Source organism: Ornithorhynchus anatinus, chromosome 2 (assembly GCF_004115215.2).
Source record: "Ornithorhynchus anatinus isolate Pmale09 chromosome 2, mOrnAna1.pri.v4, whole genome shotgun sequence".
Classification (NCBI taxonomy): Eukaryota; Metazoa; Chordata; class Mammalia; order Monotremata; family Ornithorhynchidae; genus Ornithorhynchus; species Ornithorhynchus anatinus.
In genome coordinates, this window is record NC_041729.1 from 41,735,369 (window position 1) to 41,758,825 (window position 23,457).

A 23,457-nucleotide genomic window follows, 5' to 3' on the forward strand; every position below is an offset into this window, starting at 1 on the left:
TAGATTTTCGTCACAGTTCATCTTTTCTAAGGTGCTGTGAACTCAAAGCACTTCACGTGTTCCATCATTCATTAATTCAATCACATTTATTGAGCACTTACTGTATGCAGAGCACTGTACTAAATGCTTGGGAGAGTACAATATAGCGATAGACACTTACGGGCAGAGAACATGCCTACCAACTGTGTTGTACTCTCCCAAGTGCTTAGAACTGTGCTCTGCACACAGTGAAGGCCCAATAAATACTGTCGAATGACTGACTGGTATGCTTTCCCCATCTGCCCTCTCTACCTCTTTGATTGAAGGGCCCTTATGGGACATGGACTGTGCCTCTGATCATCTTGTATTGGCCACCGACCCATAGCACAGCACATCCCACTTGGGTAACACTTAGTGAATGCCATTTGTATTTCAGTTAATCTTAACAATTGCCCCTTGAGTTAGGGGGCAAAGGAAGGTGTTATTTCCCTCATTTTACCGTTGGAGGACCGGAGGTAAATTGTTCAATCACCTAATGCAGCATTCTGATTCCATAATGCTACAATAAATGGAAACCACAGTGGGAATTGGCATGGGGTGACTCAGGTTTCTTCCAGAAGCTAGGCTTGATGTTTATAAAGTATCACAGGCTCTCCCTCAGCTGGCCGCAGTCTCTGTCCTCTGCATCCCTCCATTCTCTTTTCTGCTTCGATTCCCACTTCTCTTCCTCACAAAGCAGTGGCCCGTCACAACACGTTAGGGAATTGGTTCCTTCTGAATGGACCGGGTCGAATTTTTACTCACTTCGGGGAATTGGTTCCCTGCGATTGGATCATGTTGACATATTATCCAGGCCGCGGTAACCTGCTCTCTCTGGCCTCGGGGAGATGACCTGGAATGCGCCCTGTAACTTCCTGCTTTTGGAGTTAAAGTGAATGTGGTTATTTAGGGAATTTCCCATGGGCAGCTGTCCCATGAGGAAAGACTCTCCAAAGAAGAACGCTCATTTGACAAAACCAAACTGTGGGACAGCACACCCCCTTCACCCCCAGGTTTGCCGCTGCCTAGGGACAACTGGAGACAGGTCCCTTACTCTTTGGGTGAGGAAGTCTCCAGTTGAGACTCAGAGCCAAAATCCTCCTCCATGAATCATCACACTAATTTCCTGGATTGTTGTTTTTTGGAAGTCTCCCACGTAAATACTGACGCACTCTGATTTTCTTCCAGTAAATTTGTTCCTATAAAGGAGGAGAATGAGTGTTTGTTTTTGGCTGAAGACATGGATCGTCCCTGGGGAAATACAGGTGATCTAACTGTAGTTTTTAGAAGCAGCAAGGTGTACCGGTTAGAGCATGGGCCTGGGAGTCAAAAGGTAATGGGTTCTAGTCCCTGCGCCACCACTTGTCTGCTGTGTGACCTTGGGCAAATCACTTCACTTCTCAGTCCTTCAGTTACCTCAACTATAAAATAGGGATTGAGACTGAGTCCCACGTAGTACAGTGGCTTAGCGGAAAGAGCAAGGGCTTGGGAGGCAGAGGTCGTGGGTTCTGATCCTGGCTCTACCTTGTCAGCTGCGTAACTTTGGGCAATCACTAAACTTCTCTGTGTCTGTTACCTCATCTGTAAAATGGAGATTAAGACTGTGAACCCCACGTGGGACAACCTAATTACCCTGTATCTACCCCAGAGCTTAGAACAGTGCTTGGCACATAGTAAGCACTTAACAAATGCCATAATTATTATTATTATTGTTATTATTACAGGGACTGTGTCCAACCTGATTTGCTTGTATCCACCCCAGCACTGAGTACAGTGCCTGGCACATGCTAAGTGTTTAACAAATACCTATTATTATTATTATTAGAATCAGAAATCAGCATCATTCACTGTCCCAGTTGGTGGGAGAAATAATTTACTTGGATTAGTTGTTCAAAGTGCTACATGTTAGTATCTCAACCCTTCATTTGGGAAAATACATCCTCACCACTCACCAAGATCTCTATCCTACCACCCATCTAGACTCAGTTGGTGGAACCCCAGCTCCATCATAGGCAAATGTCCTTCCATTTACTCTTCCTCATTATTACCATGGACTGGTGCTTATTTGATGGCCCTATGTTTGTTTCCCTACTCTCCTCTTCCGAGGGGATCTCACCTTCTCTCAATCCCTCACTTCTCAGGAAAAAGGGAAGGAGTCAGTCTGCTCTCTCACTTCAAAATCTGCTTTCTCACCATTCCACCCCCTCCATCATTCACCTTCTCTTCTTTAGAAATTCACACCATCCGCCTCTGTCACCCACCACAACTACTCATTGCAATCACCTACCTCCTTCCCAGCTCCACCTCTGCTTTTCTTGAATGACTTTGATGCCTTTCACTCCTATGCTATGTCCTGGGACTTTAGTATCAGCATGGATGCTCCCGATAACCATCCCCAACTGCCAGCTTCCTCTTACTTATCAACTCTGTGCACCTCCTGTTCCACCCCACCTCATCCAACACACAACCACTGTGACATACCCTGGATCTCAACATCACTAGTGAGTGTGCAGTTTCTAACTGCACTCACTCAAGTTCCACTCTCCGATCTTAGCCTCCTAACCTGCCATCTCACTCACTCTCTCACACACACACACAGACACACACACGCGCGTGTGCCCCCCACCCAAGTCTTTCAATCTTTTAGATCCCCTTAATCCCAAACCAGTTTGCTCCACCTGTGCTCGCTACCAAGCTTCCCCACTGTTGATGAACAATCCATGCCCCCAACACTGTCCTCTCTACTGAACACAGCTCCTTTTCTTCCCTGGTTGGTCACCTACCACCAACCCCCAGCTTTTGATTACCTCCACAGTATGCTTCCTGTGCTTTTGCACATCTGCTCCAAGTGTACTTATTCATTCTCTTCCCTCAGTACACCCCCAGCTCACACGCTTCGTTCTTCACAAGCTATCTTGTCTCATTCGTCTTTCTCACCTCAGACCCCTAGCTCAATTCAATCAGTGGTGTTTATTGGGCTTATACTGTATGTCCTAAGTGCTTGCTTCCATCCAACCTAATCCCCATAACTCCCTCCCCTTCAAGTCACCAGACCACAGCTCTTCTCATCTTCAAAGCCCTTCTGAAGTCCCATCAACCTGAGGAAGCCACTTGCAATTAGTCTTTTTCTTCCTAGATCAAATCCTCCCAAGTACCACCTTAGCACTTTTGCTCTACCTTCATACTTATTCATGCATTCATAGCCACTCTTAGCACTTCTGTTCATTTCAATGTACTCTGCTATTTAGGCATTTGCTTCTGCACATATCCACTTTCCATTCTTTCTCTTCCTATGTGAGATTTGTGTCTGTTCCCATTCCCCATACCCCTCAACCAGATTGTTAGCTCCTTGAGGAGATCAAGTCTCCTAGCTCTATTGAACTCTTAGAGCAGTGTTCTGAAGTAGTAAAGGCTCAATAAATACCAATGATTGAATGCCACCAGGCTCCCATTTTGAAAATGGAGAAATGGAAGGCTCCAAGTTCAGATTCAAATCTCTTGTCTTAGTCCAAAGCTCAGTCAACTGACCTTTCAGCCTCTTGTTTGAATAGTCTCCCCATACTGAAGAAAGTTAGAAAGATTTATCAAAACAGGTCAGAAGGACTTTAAGGCAGATGTTTTTCTTTCCCCTTGAATAAAATCTTTCTTTCATAGGAGATAGGTACTGAGAGAGAGGAAAGGCTGAGCATGTTTCTGTTCATATTTATGTGCCTCAAGTGCCTCTTATGACTTGATTTTTAAATAGGAATGTTCAAGTTGACTCTCTCTGCCTGAGAAGTAGATTTGTCTGACATACAATTGTAGAAATCACATGGATCTATGCAGAGTTGAATGGCTCTGTCAGTTTATTGTTTTGACATAATTGTTTCTTCTATAGTAGAAGGATTACAGGACAATAAATCAACACAAAAATATCTAAATTTAAATCTGTGAGAAAATAATACTGTTAAAGATGGTACTTCTGTGTTGATTTTCCAATATACAATATGTACACAGAGAAACGGACAGTACACTCCAAGAATTCAAAAACTGAATTATGTGGTAATATATCTGTATCTTAATTTTAAGGAATAATTTAATAGACTCATTCTTTATGTGTTCTTTTTACATCAGTAGGTTTTTTCATATATACACAGTACTTCATATATTCGTATTCAATACATTGGCTCATATTTACAAGAAGTCAGTAACTTTCAGGTTTGAACCAGGAAGACCCTGATTCTGATGAGTATGACATATTTTGCTCTCTGTTAGCTGCACCATCGCTGATCCTTTCTCAAGGACTAACTTTTGAAATGTGTGTGTGTGTTCATTTCTGAAGTTTTTTAATTTTAATTAGCTATAGGTTTAATTCATTTATGTTTTTACACATATGTATATGTATCACAGTGTAATAGAGCAGTCCCAAGATTCAAAAAATAATATAATGTACAAAACAAGGAGGGAAATTAACATTTAGGGGCCTAATAGTAATGTTGCCAGTGAGGGTTTTGAGATTGTCACACCAAAACATAAAACTTAAAAGAATAGCCAAATCCTAGTGTCCTGCAAAGGATGTTGAAGAAATATGGTTGGGTTCCTGTTGACTTTTTTTTGTGTGTGTGTCTTTTTCCAGGAGAGTTTCTGAATTTTCTTGAACTTCTCTCTCCATTTAATAAGCGGAAATGATAGAAATACTCAAATACAGCAGAACCGAGCAAAATGTCAGTGGGGTAGATTACCTCAAAGATAAATTTATAGCAAACAACCAACCACATGAAAATAGAATAGAAGCATGTGGGAACTAAATTGCACAGTATGTTGGAGTTAGCAGCCAAAGATATCTTCCAATCGGATAAGCGTGGAGGAGAGATGACCGGTTTTACGTAAAACACAACAGCAGAGGAACTCACCCAGCTTCTGGGGAAGATAAGAGCAGGAAGAAATGCTAAAAAATGTGATGGTAGGTTTATTTTCACAAAATGATTTCATGTCTCTACACTTGCTGAAAACAGGAGTAAGATTCCTTCTGGACATGAAATAAAGAATTGAGTTGGTTTCAGAAAGAAGGTGTTTAAAAGCAAGAGGCTATTCTGACTGGTAAACAATTCACCTCCATTTCTGTGAGTAGCACTGGTGGAGCATCTAATTAAAATTTCTATCATTTTCAACCAGCTGATCGTGATCTATCAGGGAAGTAGGCAGAATGCCTCAGTAGAAGAAATAGCGACTTCTTTGGATAGGGAGCGAAGAAGTGTGTGTAAATGAATCAGCGCTGACTCAGCTGTAGATGGAAGCCAGAGGTTCCAAAGGAGAATGAGAAAGCCCTGTGAGAAGGAGGGAGGTTGTCCCAAATGAGTGTGCAGGAAACAACGAAGACCTGTGTGACCTAAATAATTACGAAAGGGAACTGGAACTCAGTTGAACTCGCCTGGTACTTTTATTCAGAGGCTGATTTAGAAATGTCAAAGGAGGCAGTGGTTTGGGGAAATGGACCAAACCCTTGTGATTCTGTCCCTGAGCTTTCAAAAATACAAGTTTGAAACCTCTGCCCATGTGAGCCTCTTTCAGCAATGGTTAGAGAACAGTGGTGTTTAAGCACTTACCGGGTGCCAAGCGCTGTCCTAAGCACTGGGGTAGATACAAGATCATCAGGTTCCCCATGGGGTTCATAGTTTAAGTAGGAGGGAGAACAGGTATTGAATCCCCATTTTGCAGATGAGGGATCTGAGGCACAGAAAAGTTAAGTGATTTGCCCAAGGACACATAAAAGTCAGGATTAGAACCCAGGTCCTCTGACCCCCAGGCCTGTTCTCTTTCCACTAGGCATGCTGCTTCTTACAGCATGGGACAGTCATTGGCTACATTTGAGAAAGGCAGTGCGACTGGCAGATTTCAACAGTTGTATGAGCACCACGTGCATATTAATGGGACTGCCGTTGTCCGCATCGTTAACTAGAAAACTTTAGAGGGGAATCTGACAGTCGTACTTTTTGTCAGATTTCATCACAGAAGGGCAGTTAGCATTAGGTCGAGGCTGTGTGGGGCCGCGTAATTTCCCACTGAGATTGAATGTTCATATATACCTCCCTCAGAGGGCCGGATTGACAGTTACTGACTCTGGGGTGCAGGTGCCTCTGTGCTCCCTCCAAATCCTTCTCCTAGCTGCCTGGCTTTGGAAAATATTATTTTAAAGCACCTGTTCTGAAGAGATCAACCTAGCTGAATAATGTCAAGCAGGTTCCAAGTTAGACTGACAGTGCTCTGGGATCTATTTTAATGTCTCCCTCCCCTCTAGACTGTAAACTCCTTGTGAGCATGGATTGCATCTTCTAACTCTGCTGTAATATACTTTCCCAAGCGCTTAGTACTGTGCTCTGCCCACAGTAAATACCATCGATAGATTAAGAGAGTGAGACTGGGTGCACATAGGTGTACTGAGTTAGACATATTAGAAAGGCTCAAGAAGGATTCAGATAGGTTCAGAGATGGTGGGTCCAGCATAGATTTCAGGGGGAAAAGGTAGGTATGGGTAGATTCCTAGCTTTGAAGATGAATGTCAACGAGGGAGCCATCAATTGATCCTCCAAGGAATCTTTGGGGCCCCCGCTGAAAACACTACTGGGCTATTTAATCCAATGTTCTCACCCAGTTCAGCCGTTTTTGCCTTCTAATATTTCTTACAGACCGGAAGGGAAGAAAACTCCACATCCCTGTACTTAAAAGGGGAACTAACTGTGGAAGAAACAAGTAGAATGGTTTTAGGAGATGAGGGTGGTACAGAAAGGATTAGTGGTCAGTAATTTGGTCTTTCCCTAAATTCCCCCAGTTTCGGGAAGGGAGAAGCTTAAATGATTCAAAATCACTTTGAATGGGCATTGTATAAAGCACAGTTGATAGATGGATGATGGTTTTCTTAGGGAGTCAAACTCTATGATCTGTTCCTCATCTTAATGGATCACCTTTTCAGCACGTACAGCTGTGGGTCCTAAGATTCCAGATACAATAATGGGCAGTTAAAAGATGCTGGCTGGAGCCACACCATTTGGATGGACTGTTTCTAAATGTAGTTTATGATTAATTCATCATTTAAATGCTAGTTTTGTTCTTACGCAATATTCTTCTTTCTGGCAAAACAAACAAAGCCTGAGTCACTTTTAAATTAAATTGGGTTATGAAAAACTCTAAAAAAAAAAAATGTGTGAGGTGTAACTAATGAGAGATTCAAAAATCTGGGAGGGCCCTCGATCAATAATATATTCTACTGCCTCCAGACAGGACACTCTACCTAAATCTTCCTGCCAGATTGATGAGTATTTATTGTATTTTAAAAGATATTCACCATTCTCCTCAAAAGCACTGGTCGGTATCGAAGTGTAAATGTATTACCCTTAGGTCTCAATATTTTGCACACTGGCATTGTGAACATAATTTAATGGAGTTTTAAAGTTATCAGCTCCTAATTGCTGAACATCACTTTCTGCCTATCTAAGGCAGAAAGGCACATTAGAGCATATTATTCCATTTCAGAAAACAAAGAAATGACTTTTTTATGGCATTTGTTAAGGGCTTACTATGTACTAAGTGCTCTGGTAGATGCAAACTAATCAGATTAGGCACAGTCCATGTCTCATGTGGGGCTCACAATCTCAACCCCCATTTTACAGATGAGGTAACTGAGGCCCAGAGAAGCTAAGTGACTTGGTCAAGCTCACCCAGCAGACATGTGGCAGAGCCAGAATTAGAATCCATGTCCTCTGACTCCCAAGCCCATTCTCTTTCCACTGGGCCACACTGCTTCTCTAATGACTTCAATGAACCTAGATGAACAGTCTGAGAACTCAAACCTTTTCTGTTACTTTTTCTGAAAATTTTCTGTAATGTCCCTGAATAAAGTGACAAGGAAAATTTTCCTGCCAGGAGGCAGCTCCATGTTCAGTTCTCCATGCCTTTCCCAGAGAACATTTCTGTTTGTCTTTTAAAGGAGAACCCATTGCTGCACTATGTTTCACGAACACATGCAAATCTTTCATTCTTTCACATTTTTTCCTTCATTTTCATAGTGGTGAATTTCATTACATTTTTGTATTTCCCATGTAAAGAATAATAGTAATTGGGAATCAAGAATTTTCACAATACAAACCAAGTAAAATGTAAATACTGGACTTCTTCATTTTAATTACTTCACTTTGTTTTTTAAAAGCCAGATTTTGTAAAGGCTTTCAAGTAGGTAAATTGGGATGAGTTAATCCATAAGAATGGATGTATAAGATAAATGCACAAACTTTAGGGAGGAGAAAGATAAGTTAACGTAGCTTATATTTCACTTCAGGCTGTTCAGACCCCTGCCTGCTTCAACACTGTGACTTTGGACAGAGATTGGCTACTCTGAAAAGACACAGGGTACTTCAAGAAGGATGCTAGAGTACAAGGCAATTTCCAATGACTTTCTCTTTCTAGAGAGAAAGAAAAAAATATGTCCTTCTGTAACAAAGTGCTATATAGTCCAACAAGACTTCAATTAACCTCTTAGTCATTTATCCAGCCAAGGTCCTTAGAACTGGAATGAAATTAAAAAAAAAAGGCCCAAGTTTTGTCTCCAACTCGGTGCTCTGAATGTGCACATAACTGCCAGGTATCCTAACCTTTTAGTGCACTTCTGCAATCTGTGTTACCGGAGGGTTCAGATTTGGTCAGTGTTAATAATAGCCCTCTTCCAGGATCAATGCTCAGAACTGCTGCATAAATTCTCCATGATAAGTAGTGGGATAATGCTCTGGTTGGCAGGGTTAAGACCCACAGTTCTCAAGGCTCACAGTATTTGAGCCCCCAGGAGTCGACTTTTCCTCTTACGTCATCACTTGCTGCACAGCTGAACGATCGTGAGAACACCTCTGGTCCCCACAGTGCATTTTCTTAATGAGCCGTCGTAGTTTATGAGGAAAGTTTTTGTTGATATAGCGGTAGAGCAGCGGCATCACAAAACTGCTCGAAAATGCCAAGAATTTTGACACGTCCATGACGAAATGTAGAATCTGTAGGTGATTGTCATCTACATACTTCCCCTGTGGGAAGAAAAATGTGTTTAGCAGAAGAGTCATGTAATAAGGAGTCCATAATGCAAACTGTGTACAGATTGTGGCAATCAAAAGTCTGTGCACAGATGGATCCAGCCTTCCGGTATCATGGTCAAGCGGGGTGGTCTCTTTGCGTATTCGTAAAATCAACACCAGCGCGTACAAAACAGCAACGGCTGGAACCACGTACCCGATGAACACCATGATGGCATCAGCAGCTTCCTTGTTTTGCATCTTAGAGCACTCAATAATTTTAGTGGACACATGGTTGCAGATGTAGAAGAGGAGGGAGGAAAAGCTGGTTAGCATCGCCCCGCCCCAGATAAACCCACAGACGTGTTTTGTATTGTACACACTGGACATGTAAGTCCGTGGCAGAGCCCGCTCAATGTAGTAGTCCAAGCTGAGCAGGGTGGTCGAGTACATGATCACCAGGGACGAAACGTTGAACAGGATCAGCAAGGTGATATAAACTTCGTTGTTAACGTTCCAGATGGCCCACTTTGTGTTGTCAGGCCCCAGGAGGTACATCGGGGCCACTGCGTTGATAATGAGGCCGGCGATAGCGATGTTCACGAAGTAAACGTCGGGCATTGTCATTGTGGCCTTGTTGTACAGGTTGACCAGGATCAGGAGAGCGTTGTAACACAGGCCAATGGGAAAGCAGATGATGAGGTAGAGGAGGGAGAAGATGGAGAGGATAAGGTGGAAATCATGGCAGAGGTACTGGTCCTCAGTGATCCTGGTACCATTAAACACTTCACAGCTCCACATAGTGATCCAATCCGTGGGGATTCTCTTGGCTGTTTACCAGCTGCTCTGTAGAGAAAGGAATAATGAGAAGGAAGATTAGTTATTTTTGCTCCCTGGTCCCAGAGTCGCTGACCTTGGACATTTTCGGGAAGTCAGGGGAAGATAAAAAATAGAGAAGATGATACACTTTGACAACTAAGCATTGCAGAAAAAGGGTGTGTGTGTGTGTGTGTGTGTGCGCGCGCGCACGTACGTGCGTATTTTCCAAGGTCGGACAATCAACTACCAAAATGACTGCTGTCTCGTTAGTCCAGACCAGAGCTGATTATGACCAGAAGCTTTATGATGTTGTAATAATTGTACTGGTCATGATGAATCCTCTCTAATGTAATTTCTGAATAAAATCTGAGTAATGGATAATTCATTCAGGATGCTCCGCCGGAAGATTATAAAGAGTAACTTCAAGCTTCCCCTGTCATTTTGTCCAGGAGATGGGGTTCTCCTTATGCTGAGGCAAGGTCTGCTGGGCAAGTAGGCAAGAAACTCCAAATTTTCGAACTATTTCCTATGACATCAGCCATACAAGTGACTCTGGCAATAACTGTTGCTGCCCACATGACTCTTATACAGAAGATAATCACTGGTATTTGCTGAGTGCTTACTGCATGCAGAGCACCGTACTAAGCACTTGGAAGAATACAGTCCAACAGACTTGGGGGACATGTTCCTGACCCTCAGTCCCCACAGATGTTTCTTGTGTCCATAACCCTATTCTCTGCCACTTCCCCTATCTGAATTTTATCGGACGGCCTGTCTCCCCCACTGGACTGTACCTCCTTGAGAGTGGAGATTGTCAACCAGCTCTACTGTATTAAATTCTCTAAAGCATTTAGTACAGTGCTCTGCAAACATTCAGTACTCAATAAATACCATAGATGGTGTCCTTTTTCTCCAGCTTCCTGATTTCCACTTGCACAAGGATGCCTTACCCTCTAGCAATCGATCAATCAACCAATCGCATTTATTGAGATTAGTACTGTGCATAGGACACTGAATTAAGCGCTTGGGAGAGTATAACACGACACTATAACAGACACATTCCCTCCCCACAATGAGCTTACTAGCCCGGTTTATATATCAGCCAGCCATGTTTCTAGAGGCAATTTAAGGGAGTTAAAGGGAAAGTGAGTTAAAGTCCCTGCCCTCAAGGAATTTACAATCTAATGGAGGAGATGGGGTACATATAAATACACAAATAGCAAGCACAACTGCCATTTCATAGGTCATAGGGGATTTATTTAGAGGGATATAAACAACAGAAACTCATCCACAAGAACTAGGTAGTGGTAGATGTTAACATAACGAAGGGGGTTAATCTGGAAGCTTTCAAGGAGGTCGTTAAGTTTTGGGGAGCATTTTAAAGGAGTTCTAATGGGTAACTACGGATGTATCTGTACGGGCAACTTCAGGGATCAAACCTAGAAGCTTCCTTTGCCTTTTCAAATGAGGAAAACAGCCAAAAACAGAAGCTCGGGTGCCTTAATATAGGGAAGACTGCTATGTTTTTATTTATGTTTTAAATGAACTTGTATGAGTCTTTCTAAAAAGCACATAATTTTAAAAGTAAAAGAAGTGGCATATCCTAATGCAAAGAGCACAGGCCTGGGAGTCAAGATGGTTTATCCTGGCTTTGCTTTGTGACTTTGGGCAAGTCACTTAACTTCTGTCTGCCTCAGTTCTCTCATCTGCAAAATGGGGATTCAGTACCTATTCTCCCTCCTACTTAAGACTGTGAGCCCCATGTGGGACGTGATTATTTTGCATCTCCCCCAATGCTTAGTATAGTGCTTGGCACATAGTACATGCTTAAAAAATATTATTAACGCTATTATCATTATTATTATTATTATTTAGGTTCATGGTTTCTGAACATAAAAAAATCAATTTCCCTCTTTCCCTCCCAACTTTGCCCCCCACCCCTTTTATCTTCACTAAGCATCTAAAGACATCAAACTAGTTAATGGTATCAACATCACTACCTCCACACTGTGTATATATCTGAGGATAAAATTATTTATATACCAGGGAAGCTAAGGTACAATCTAATGCTTAGTGCCATATGAATGCTTATATTTTGATGTATTGAAATGTATATATGGGTATGTGCACAAACTCTAGAAAGAGAGACAGGAAGGAAAGAAATTAAAATTGCTATAGTATTTTGCAATCAAAATGAATGCCACGGAACAGCATGGGACAGTGAATAAGTCACGTTGGTTTTAATTATATAATGAGGGGTGCATAAAGTTTAATCACTACCTGCACTCTCTGTTGTTTCTCTGAATGGATACACGTGAGTTGATTGCATCACCTTATAAAAAGTACTTGCTGGGGGAAGCTAAAGTGAAAATGCAAACCTTTAAAATTGGACCCTTGATTTCTTAACTCCTTGACCTTCCCATTTTAAAGTGGACATATACTTTTAAGAATAACATAAAGGAAATGTTTATGATTTTAATCATATCTCACTTCCCATTTGCTTTTTCCTCATTCTCCCCTTCCCCTGCCAATTTGAACTGGAAATTTAAAATTTTTACTCCATCCGATATTTTGCATGGCTAAATGGTGTCTTTTAAAGGATCATTTAATCTCTGAACATTTTAAACTTCCTCTTACAGGAAGCTTGTGTAAGCTTTTAAATAGGTCTAAATAGCTGGACTTCACATGTCATTATTTCTGGTGGGGGTAGGGGAAGGAGGGGAGAAGAAGAGCTGTCCTTCATATCCAGAAATGAGTAGTGATGGCAGCAAGCAGAAGCTGCTCGTTGTAGATTCAATGACAGTACAACCAGTCTGCTGACTAAGCATTCACATTCACTAGTTCTAATAGAGCTACCTTCCACCCTGAAATAATTCGATTTATATTGTTACATAGGGAAACAATTCCATTTTTCTTTCTATTTTCATTTTTTTATAAAGCTGCTTTTTTGTTGTTTCAGAAGACTGTGCCTTTCACCTTCTCTCCTCAAATTATAGCTCAGTCAAACAGAATTCAGTTCAGAAAAGGGCATAAGATTCATTTTTCTTCACCTAGAAACATTACCCTGGTGAAGTGCCACAACTTTTCTTAGAAATATGCATAAATGTGCTAATTTGGAACCACTTTATGTACTTGGCGGGGGTGGGGGGGAGGGGCGGGGAACGGGACGGGGTAGGGGGGACATAAAAAGATAAAAGCTGGGGGTCAACTAGCAGGAAAAATTTTAAGAATTACCTAACCATGTTAGAAGAGTGAGAAACTACCTTTATCGTGTACATTTAAAAAACCAGAACAGAGCTGTCTCATCTGTAGAAAACAAAAGAATATTTCAGTTTCTGCCTTTCTGTCAAGTCTAATTAAACATTCACATTCTCACAAATCTTGCTCGCACCGTCCCTGAGAGCAAAAGTATTCAATACCCCAACTTTCAAATTTGAATTTCAGAATCAGGGTTCAATTTAGGTCCCGGTCTCACAGCCCTTGTGCCTAATCTCATGATGTTTCTTTCCTCCTTTCCCTTGTACAGATCTAAGGCATCTATCTGTAGGATTCGAGTTATTCAAACACCTACCTCCACGTCAGTCGCGCATTCCTCTGTAGATTGTAGCCCAAACACAGTCGGTATAAGGTAAAGTCCCAGAGGAAGGGAGCAAACAAACAGAAGAGACCTGCCAGGTTCTTTCTCCTCACGACCTCCCTATCAGCTGAAGACATGCAGCATGGCATTTCCAATGTGTGTGTGTGTATGTGTGGTGCGCACACTGCACTTGTTTTTCTTCTAGTAAATTACTCACAAAGTTTCTGCTTCACTTGGCAAGCTACAGTGGCCCCTCCCTATCTCTGTTTACAGTCGGTTTCAAAAAGCCAGCCTGGGCAGCAAGGAGTGTGGATTGGAGAATTGCACTCAGCTAGAGCCTCCTGCTTTAGATTTTTGTTGTTGTTGCTGTTCAGAATTCAGATTCTGAGAGCACTTGGCTAAGTTTAGGAGTTTGTTTCATTCCCCCTTTCACGTGACGTGACGGAATTACCCCTGACAATGGGGGGAAAGTTTGAAGATTTTTTTCACTGGCTGGGCAGAGTCTTGCAATGAGTCTCTGTGGTGGCTGTTTCCCGAAATTGTATAATCGGGAAATTCAGCTGGCAATAGAATTTCCTTTTTACTGGAAAATATGACATTTTGATCTGTATCAAAAACTCCACTGGTACCCCTACTACCGAAGAATAAAAGAATTAAGGTACTTGTATGAATGCACTGCATAAATGCAGTGCAGTGAACAATTCTAGCTACTTTCATTTTATGACTGTTGAAGGTAAAATGATTGTGATGAGTGAAAAGAGAAAACACTAGCTTCTGACTCTGCAGGGTATTAGCCCTGGAAAACAAAACAGATTTCTCTGCCTAATGACTTGTGTTCAAGCAATTCTGTAACTGGGTTGGAAGTCATGAAGTATTGGTGTGCATGTGTGTTTAAGATTCTGTATGCTATATTAAACTAGAATGAACCTCTTGAAATCGGGTACTCCTGTTAGGTTTAAACATTAGAAATATGTTATATGGCAGAATTGCAGATCAGCAGTTGGATTTTCTTAAGTGTGGGTTCCTCTCCATCCGGCCCTGTTTTGAGAATAGCCCCTCTGAGGGCTAAGCACTGCTCCCAGGTGAAGATGAGGGAATTGTCCAAAAAGACAAGCTATGGTGTATTCCCCCAAGGATACCTTCATTTCCAGGAAATCGCACAACAAAAATGTGTCAACCGATTTCTTTCCATGTTGGACTTCTACTGCTGAGTCTTTCGGCCCCGTTGTTAATTTTAGGAGCTTACCACTCATTTGTTCCAATTATCAGTCATCCATTTCTATGCCAGACTTTTCCAATGCTTTTACATATGACTTGGAAGAATCAAAAGATCACTAACTGAATGGCGGTCAGGGAGAAATGGTCAGAATCAGGTTGTGAGCCCCATGAGGAATACGGACCATGGCTAATTCCCACCTGTGGATTTGCTCCCAGTGCTTAGTACAGTACTCTATGCACAGTAGGCTATTAATAAATATTTTACTAGTATTCTACTGCTATACTAGTACTGTGTGTAGTAGTAAAAATAATGAGGAGCAACATAGCCTGGTGGAAGGAGCACAGGCCTGAGAGTCAGAGAACCTGGGTTCTAATCCTACTTGCCACTCTTTTGCTGTGTTGCCTTGGGCAAGTCACTTAACTTCTATGTGCCTCCTTTTTCTCATCTGTCAAATTGGAATTAAATTTGGGATTAAATTTCCCACCTACTTAGATTATGAGCTCCATATGGGACAGGGATTGTGTCCAACCTAATTACATTTTATCTACCCCAGCACCTAGTGTAGTACTCACCACGTAGTAAGTGAATAACAAGGATCATTATTATTATTATTACTCTTATCTTTACTACTAGCTACTGCGTCAGCAATTAGAAGCACTACCATAGCAGTGTCGATTGAATTCATTAATAAAATATTCTGTTCTCCCTAATAAGCCAGTGCCTTACACTGATCAGGCAAAAGCAAGCTCAAATAGGTGGCTGTGGTCCAGCGGAGCTTGAAAGATACATTTAACTATGGAGAAGGGAATTTCAGAAAAATAAACTTGTTGCTGCCTGAAAATCACAGTTTCCTTCATTCCAAAGTCTGAGAATCTCCCTCATAACTTCTTTAATAGGTCCACAGGGTTGATGGGCAAGCACATTTCCAGTGTCTTGACTCCTGCTAATGTAGAGATATTGAGGTAAATACTAAGGATGGTCCCTGAAATCAGAAAGACAGAGAACAAGTATAACGTGCCTAACATGTTAGGAAATAGTGCCTTCTACATTGATTGCAGGGACATCTAGACAAGGGAATAAACTACTGCAGTAGCTGAGTCACTGCCATTATTCTATAGGTATGCACGTGGCATAGTTAACATGCAGCCGGCTTTAGTCAACAGGGAAATATTGCTTTATTCAAGAAATTGGAGTGAATCCAGTATGGTCTTCTGAAACCATAACATTTGGCATCTGAAACTGAGGTGGGACCCCTGAATTTGAAGCCAAGAGAAGTTTGCACCCAGTAAGCAGTCTGTCCGTCTAAACATGGTCCCTAGTGAACATTTTGCCAGGATTTCAGTCAGTCATATTTATTGAGTGCTTACTGTGTGCAAAGCACTGTACTAAGTGCTTGGAAGAGTACAACACAACAGGGTAGCAGATACATTCATTGCCCATGGGGTTTGATGGGATCAGTCAGTCAATGGTATTTATTGGGCGCTTACTGTGTTCAGAGCACTGTACTAAGCACTTGGGAAAGTACAATACAACAACAAACCGATAAATTCCCTGCCCACAATGAACTTTAAACCAAATGGGAGCAACGAACTGTGGATTGAAGGCTTTTCTGCATCTTCAGAGAGCCCCATGGGTTAAGCCAAAACGTAAATGGAGGATAAAGTGTGGATCCCAGGGTGAATAGACTTCATCTCCCTACAGGTCCCGTTCTCCTTTTTCACTTCCTCCTCTTATGTCTGGTTTAGTTTTTGTGGCCACTGCTGGCAGACTAGATAAAGGAAACTTGAGCCAAAAGAACTCTGATCCTGTTTGGGGAAGAAGGATGTTCTCAGTGTGCAACTCTGAGAACAATAGCTCAGTTTTTCTGGTCCCAGCTCGACTCCTATGACCTGGTCTGGGTTCTTGGGCAGCTTGAAAACTCTTGTCTGATTTCAGAGCTGCCTGAAAGTTACTTAGGAAAAAGGGAGGAACGCATACCAAGTTTTAAAGCCCTCCCAATGCATACCCGCAAAGAGTGTTAGGCGTTCTCCTAAGATTAAATTTCGGGTTGATTAATGAAGTGGATAATTTGATGAAATTTCATATGTCATTGTTCTTCCTGACTTTCTTGCCCAGAGCCCAAGGCCAGGGAGAAGACAGATTCCCTGACTTAAAGGCCTTTTAAAAAAAAATGGAGCTATAGTTTAGAAGAGAAAGGGATACCTTTCATATCCCTGTGAAAGGAGAAGAGAATGTCATCCTTGTGGATAATAGGTAAATAGGTGGTGCACTGATGTAGAGACCATTTCTCAGCTCTGTGACTGGTACGGGAGGGTGGGCTCCACATGGGCTATTTTCCCAAGCAGGGAGGGACCATCATCGGTCCACAAGAAGGTATATCTTCTCCAAGAAGACTTCCCTGACTAAATCCTCCTTTCCTCTCTCCCACTCCCTTCTGTGTTGCCCTGACATGTTCCCTTCATTCATGCTCCCACCAATCCCAACAGCACATATGTATATATCTGTTATTTATTTATATTAATGTCTGTCTTCCCCTCTAGGTCACTGTGGGCAGGGAATGTGTCTGTTGTTGTATTATGCTCCCCCAAGCACTTAGTACAGTGCTTTGCACACAGTAAGTGCTCAGTAATATGACTGAATGAATGAATGAACATGAGGTAGGACCTGGCTGGTCAGATTCCTAGCCCTAACCCCACACAGATATATTAGATTCCTTCTCCCCAACTCCACTGGTCAGTGAAATTCCTCTCTCCTCCGAGGCATTGCATAATAATAATAATTGTGGTATTTGTTAAAGGCTTACTCTGGGCCAGGCACTGTACTAAAGTGCTGGGGTGGATATAAGCAAATTGTGTTGGACACAGTCTCTGTCCCACATGGGGCACACAGTCACAGTCCCCATTTTACAGTTGAGGCGACCAAGACACAGAGAAGTGAAGTGATTTGGCCAAGTGATGAAGCTGGGATTAGAACCCATGACCTTCTGACCCCTAGGCCCGTGCTGTATCCACTATGTCATGCTCCTTCACATAGCTTTTGCTCTGTGCGCATCCATTCAGACCAGAAAGAGCCACAGGAGGTCACAGCATTTACACTGGAGCCAAGGTGAATGGCTTACATAGGAATTAAGGGGAGAAGTAGTTTCTGGGTATTATTTCTGAACCATTCAAGTGAGAACACATTCCGGGCTCAGTCCAAGTGTCTAAATGTAAACTTCCAACTCTAAGCTCTAGGGAATGAGAAAAACAAACAACAACCCAACAGTCTTCATTTAGGCAGTCTTCATGTTAGTAAGTTTCCGTCTCACTTGATATGATGAACTGCACTAAGCTCAAAACTGGTGTAAGTGGGCACTTGGCCCAAGTTCTTCTGATTCAGTTTCTTAAGCCTATGGTGTGCCAATGGAAATGTTGTTTCAGATGCAGTATTTGAGCATCAGGAACTGTGAATCTTACATATCAAACTTTCCTTCTAATTAAGGGACCAGCAAGCACTTGCAGCTCCCTGCCTTACAAGTTACAATATTTATATTAATGGCTGTCTCTCCCTCTAGGTTGTGGGCAGGGAATGTATCTGTTATTATATTGTACTCTTCCAAGTGCTCAGTACAGTGCTTTGCACACAGTAAGTGCTCAATAAATCCATTTGAATGAATGAATGATTGCATGAATGAATGAAAGTTTTTGGGAATTACAGACTTTGAGTGTTTTAGTAATAGTGGTACTTACTGAATGCCAAAAGTACTAAAGTGCTTGAAAAATACAAAACAAAAAAGTGACTTGTTCCTTGGCCACAAAGAGCCAAGGGACACAGGCATAAAAGTATGAACAAATAGAACAGTCAAGATAATTAACCGAAGTACAATTGAATAAATGTCTGTATGGAAGTGTTGAGAACAGGAGAGATAAATTCATAAGTACTAGAGATGGAGGATGGGTTTATAAAACTTAGAATGCTAGGAATTAATTAGGGAAGGCCTTTCGAGAAGGTGGGATTTTAGGAGGTTTTTGAACATGGGGAGAGTGGTGGAGAGCTGTGGTCTGCTGAGTTTGGGAAGAGAGGTGACAGAGGTGAGACCATTGTGTGTGTGTGTGTGAGAGAGAGAGAGAGAGAGAGAGAGAGAGAGAGAGAGACAAAGTTTGAAGGATGGGATGGGGGAAACAAAGAAGGTTGGGGAATAGCAGGTGTAGAGAGCGTAAAGGAACGGTCAGGGAGTTGGTGGAGAACCTTGAAGCCTTGATGCAAGGAATTTTTGTTTGTCATGGAGAAATATTTAGCATCCATGTACATATGTCGGTTCAATTTATTTTGACCACTTTAGTTCCTTATATGTTTTGTTTGTCTTCCCCGTTCAATGTAAGCTCCTTGTGGACAGAGAATGTATCACTTCATTATTCTGTACTTTGCAAGCATCAAGTGGGTGCTCAGTAAATGCTACTATTGCTGCAGCTGCTATTACTATTACAACACAGTGGAAAGTTTTGAGGAAAGGAGCTAAATGATTCTTCAAGGCAATGATCCACATGTAGCCGAGTGTAGTCTAGATTGGAGTGGGAAGAGTCTGGAGGCAGGGAAACCAGCAAGGAAACTGATATAATAGCCCATCTTTGATACTGCCAGAACTTATACCTGAACAGGAATTGGTGGATCCAGAAACTGTTACCACTGCTCATCAACAAGCAAAAGTTTGTGCAACAAAAGACAAAATCAAGAGCTCTAGCCAATAAGGGCTTTATGGAAACCTAACTGGAACAGGTTTATTACTGTTCTTGATATTTTTTTTACTGTAATTAAAACTTACTGTGGAACCAACAGTGGGCCAGACATTGCTCTGACCATAAACATGATTCAGATCTTTGGAGTTACCATCTAAGATAAGACAGGCAAGGCACAGAGAGAGGAGAAAAGACCCACGATAAATATCCAAGGGGTTGCAGCTATGTTTTGGAGTCTAACCTGCTTCAGAATAGGCTTTCTACAAGAGTGGTGGACTACGGGATAACAATCTAAGAGGCAGCAGAAAAGAATGCACAGACACTAACAAGAGAGGACAGTCCAAGGAACAAGAAAAATGTTTGATCAGAGTGAAATTCTAAGGAGAGAGAGAGTGACCTTTCCAAGTGAGCACCCTGGGAATCTATTGAAGGAGAACTATCCAGGGGTCTACCAGGCTCAGCATTTTGAACAACTTGAAGGAGATAGCCAGGACTGAATCTTTCCATGCAGATTTTGGAAAGGACCAATATATTGACAAGTGGGAGTTTGCAATCCCTTTTAGACTGTAAGCTCGCTTTGGGCAGGGAGCATGCCTACCAACTCTGTTAAGTTGTACTCTCTCAAGTGCTTAGCATAGTGTTCTGCACACAGTAAGCACTCGATAATGTGATGGATTACCTTTTGCATTCACAGTTTTTGGACCCTTCAGATTCAAATCCAGGTATCACCACTGCATTGTAGGATGTCCTTGGGCCAGTCATTCAACTTTCCTGCACCTCTTTGTGTAAAATGAGGATAATAACTCAGCTGCCTTCACAAGGGTGTGGTGAGAGGTAATTAGTGTCTGTTAAGGACTTTAAGTACTTCAGATGAGAGGCACTGTGGAAGTGCAAGGTGTTATTATTTTAATTTGTTTTCCTTTGAGGATTCTCAATGTGAGGTCCCTGGGTTTGGATAGCTATTTGTAGAAACAAGTTGCTTCCCCCAAAAGGGTCTGAAGGTTAGGAAAGTGCCCCTCTGATCCCTTGTGTGATACACTGCCACTTTTTCACCTATGAGAAGTTAGAATTATTCGTGATAAAAATGCCTGTGGGTAAAAGGGTGGAGGGCTTGTGCACTTCTTAATGTCTTCCCTCTCATGACTTTTCTAAAAGCTAGATGACTTTTCTAAAAGCTTCTCTTGAGAGATTTGCAGTTGCCAACCTGCTACATTCAAACTTTATGAAGGCCTGAGAACTTTCTTGGTATTAGTGGATTGTCCTCTTCGTTATCATTTGGGAGTAAAGATATTTACTCAGTTAATGGGTTTCCACTCTGATTGCTTCCACCCTTCAGTGGTACGAGCATTTACAGGAATATATTTCTTGTCCTGTGTCACTAATGCACTAAGCCTATGAAATATCAAGCCACAGGGTGGCTATGGCTACAACAATAATTTATTCATCCTAAGCCAAGATACAAACAGTTTGGCAACTGAATGTGATAATTGGATGAGAGGGGCAATAATATAGGGTGAAGCACAGCACAGACTCTAAGTAGTTCCTCCCAACACTAATGAGCTTTCTATTATGTTTTGAAAACTTAATGTAGTTCAAATGGAGAAGCACAAGTTCAGGGTAAAATGAACCTTCAAATTCTTTTTTTGTGGCATTTGTTAAGCACTTACAATGTGCCGGACACTGTACTAAGCAGTGGGATAGATACAAGCTAATCCAGTTGGACACAGTCCATGTCCCACATGAGGCTCACAGTCTTAATCCCCGTTTTACAGATGAGGTAACAGAGGCATAGAGAAATGAAGTAACTTGCCTAAGGTCACCCAGCAGACAAATGGCAGAGCTGAGATTAGAACCCAGGTCCTTCTGACTTCCAGACCCATGCTCTAGCCACTAGGACGCGTTGCTTCTCACGTCTTCCTTCCCTGTCTTCTGAACAGTGCAGTGAATCTGAGAGTCTGCTTGTTCTGGGCCTCAGGGCAGGAAAACGTTCATTACACTCAGCAGTATCTCTACAGTTCTCTAGATAAGGGTCTTCCTAGACCGTCAAAGGCATTAGCAGAGCGCTATATTTGTTTGGTCCATGGCCTCAAGAGGCTAGTATGGCGGAAGGACCAAAGGACCAGCTCTCTCCTCTAGAAATCCAAATTTCCTTGGTCGACAGTTGCCTACAATCTGGGACCCGGGAGTGTGGTGTGATCCTGGCATTAGGAGGCTGACAGGAAGCACAGATGTTGGTGTTCCCGGAGAGTGCTAAAAAAACGCTATTTCCTATCAGTAAAGTAAGCAAAGTAAGGAAGGGCTGACCCAACAACGCAGCAGCTGTGCATTTCACTGCTTGTGGAGGAGTATGCTTTACACTCTCCTGCTGCAAAAATAGCTGAACTGTGTTCTCTTTGCCATTTGGATAGATAATCTCATGAGAATGATGCCCTGAGATATTTAAAACTAGAAAACACAAAGAATTGCAAAGTAGAGATGCATAAAGTGAAGTTACTTTTTTTTCTAATGTAATTCATATACTTTTAGGCTACACACAATGTTAGCAAACTAATTGAAAGTATCTTGCAAACTTAAATCTAGGGTTTGTGAACATTAGAGTTATATACGATGCTTTAAATATACACAAGACTGGATAATCAATGGCACGATGAGCAAATCACACAGGTTCACATGTCAAGAGAATATAGGTTATTTCAGCTGAATTTCTTTACCAATTTTGTTTGAAAATTTGGAACAGTAGGACAGATATGTGCTGTTCAAAATCCATCCACAAATCAACTCAAAGTGAATGTCTTAGAATAATCAAAATACTTGAAAAATCTCTTTTGGGTATTTATTTCTTTTTTTAAGAATGGACAGAAACTTCAGCTGGAACTATTTCATGCCACTATATCCAAGCCAATTTCTTTAGAAAGGTTGATAAATTGCTATTGCTTTCATTCAGCTGGCAAATTAAGTTTACTTACTAGACACAAGCAGTGCCTTTAGCTTAAAAATAAACGATTCGTTAAATATCTAGATTACTTAGGTTTAATAACCTGCTTTAAAAACAATTAAATGGCAGAAGAGTGAAATGGAATTGAGCCTGCTGGTTTGTCTAAACAAATATATTACTCTTAGTTCTTAAATGTGAATTTTAGGGTGTAATAGTTTGTTTGGCTAGTCAGCCCAATACTTGCTTTGGTCTAATTGAAAAGTAGAATTAATCGAGCACACACATTTCATTACCTAAGGGAACACTGTATAATTCTCATTTCCTAAGGTAATCTGTGACTCGTGGGGTGTTGAGGTTTGGGCTCTGGTACTCTACAACAGAGGAGAACTCCTCAGGCAGCCCAACTCTGACTACCTGGGAGGTTTCTTGGTACCGGTCCAAATCTCAGAGTGATCAATAAATCATATTTATTGAGCACCTACTGTGTGCAAAACACTGTACTAAGCACTTGGAAGAGTACAAAATACCAATATCAGGCACATTCCCTGCCCACAGTGAGCTTTGGGGATGGTTCAGCTATGCGGTCACCTATTTGTTAGAAGACCTGTCTACTTGGGCTTGAATCTAAGAGAAGTTCTCAAGATGTAAGGGGCCAGGGAGGGCTTGCTTCCTAAGGAAAGAACCACCCTTTCGGCATGGTCCAGTGGTAGTAAATGTTTCTGTAGTACCTCAAGAAATTTTGGAATTTATGTGAAGGTTGGAAGAGTATTTGTACAAAGCAATGCAGAGCTGCCCCTTGAAACAACTGTTCTTGATTGGAAATGCCCTGCTCTGATGTCCCAGCTGTTTTCTGTCTCCAGCCTGTCTAGTTATGCCCAGCAAGTGCCTGGCTACAACCCTCCCCTCCACCCCCTCAACCTCTCCCTCCCAACCCCGGCCCCCACCCGCGGTTCCTTCATCAGCCCTTATCCAGCCAGGCCATATGCTGCAAGTGGAGTTAGACTTTCTGGAGAATCATAAGTCCTTATCAGGCGATGCCCCGTTTAGAGAGTTTACTCAGAAGGGGTGCAAAACTGAAGTGATACCTGTGGGATAGAAAGGCAGCAGGATGGAACAACCTCATACCCCACATGGAGCGCCACAAC

General features: G+C 42.0%; 2 protein-coding genes across 6 annotated transcripts in view; one reads left to right on the forward strand and one right to left on the reverse strand.

Moving 5' to 3' along the window:
• C2H7orf50 (chromosome 2 C7orf50 homolog) overlaps window positions 1-23,457 on the forward strand; it is a 250,345-nt gene that overhangs the window by 99,274 nt on the left and 127,614 nt on the right. The window lies entirely within an intron of this gene.
• Window positions 8,156-23,457, reverse strand: part of GPR146 (G protein-coupled receptor 146) — a 63,075-nt gene continuing 47,773 nt past the window's right edge. For 3 of the 4 annotated variants that reach the window (XM_003430527.4, XM_029057778.2, XM_029057779.2), the window contains one exon: window positions 8,156-9,893. In XM_003430527.4, the coding sequence (XP_003430575.1) occupies window positions 8,847-9,848 (1,002 nt within the window). In that variant the 5' untranslated portion in view covers window positions 9,849-9,893 and the 3' untranslated portion in view covers window positions 8,156-8,846. Of the gene's footprint in view, window positions 9,894-13,437; window positions 13,819-23,457 lie in introns of those variants that run through there. The other variant, XM_003430526.4, reaches the window with a different exon arrangement.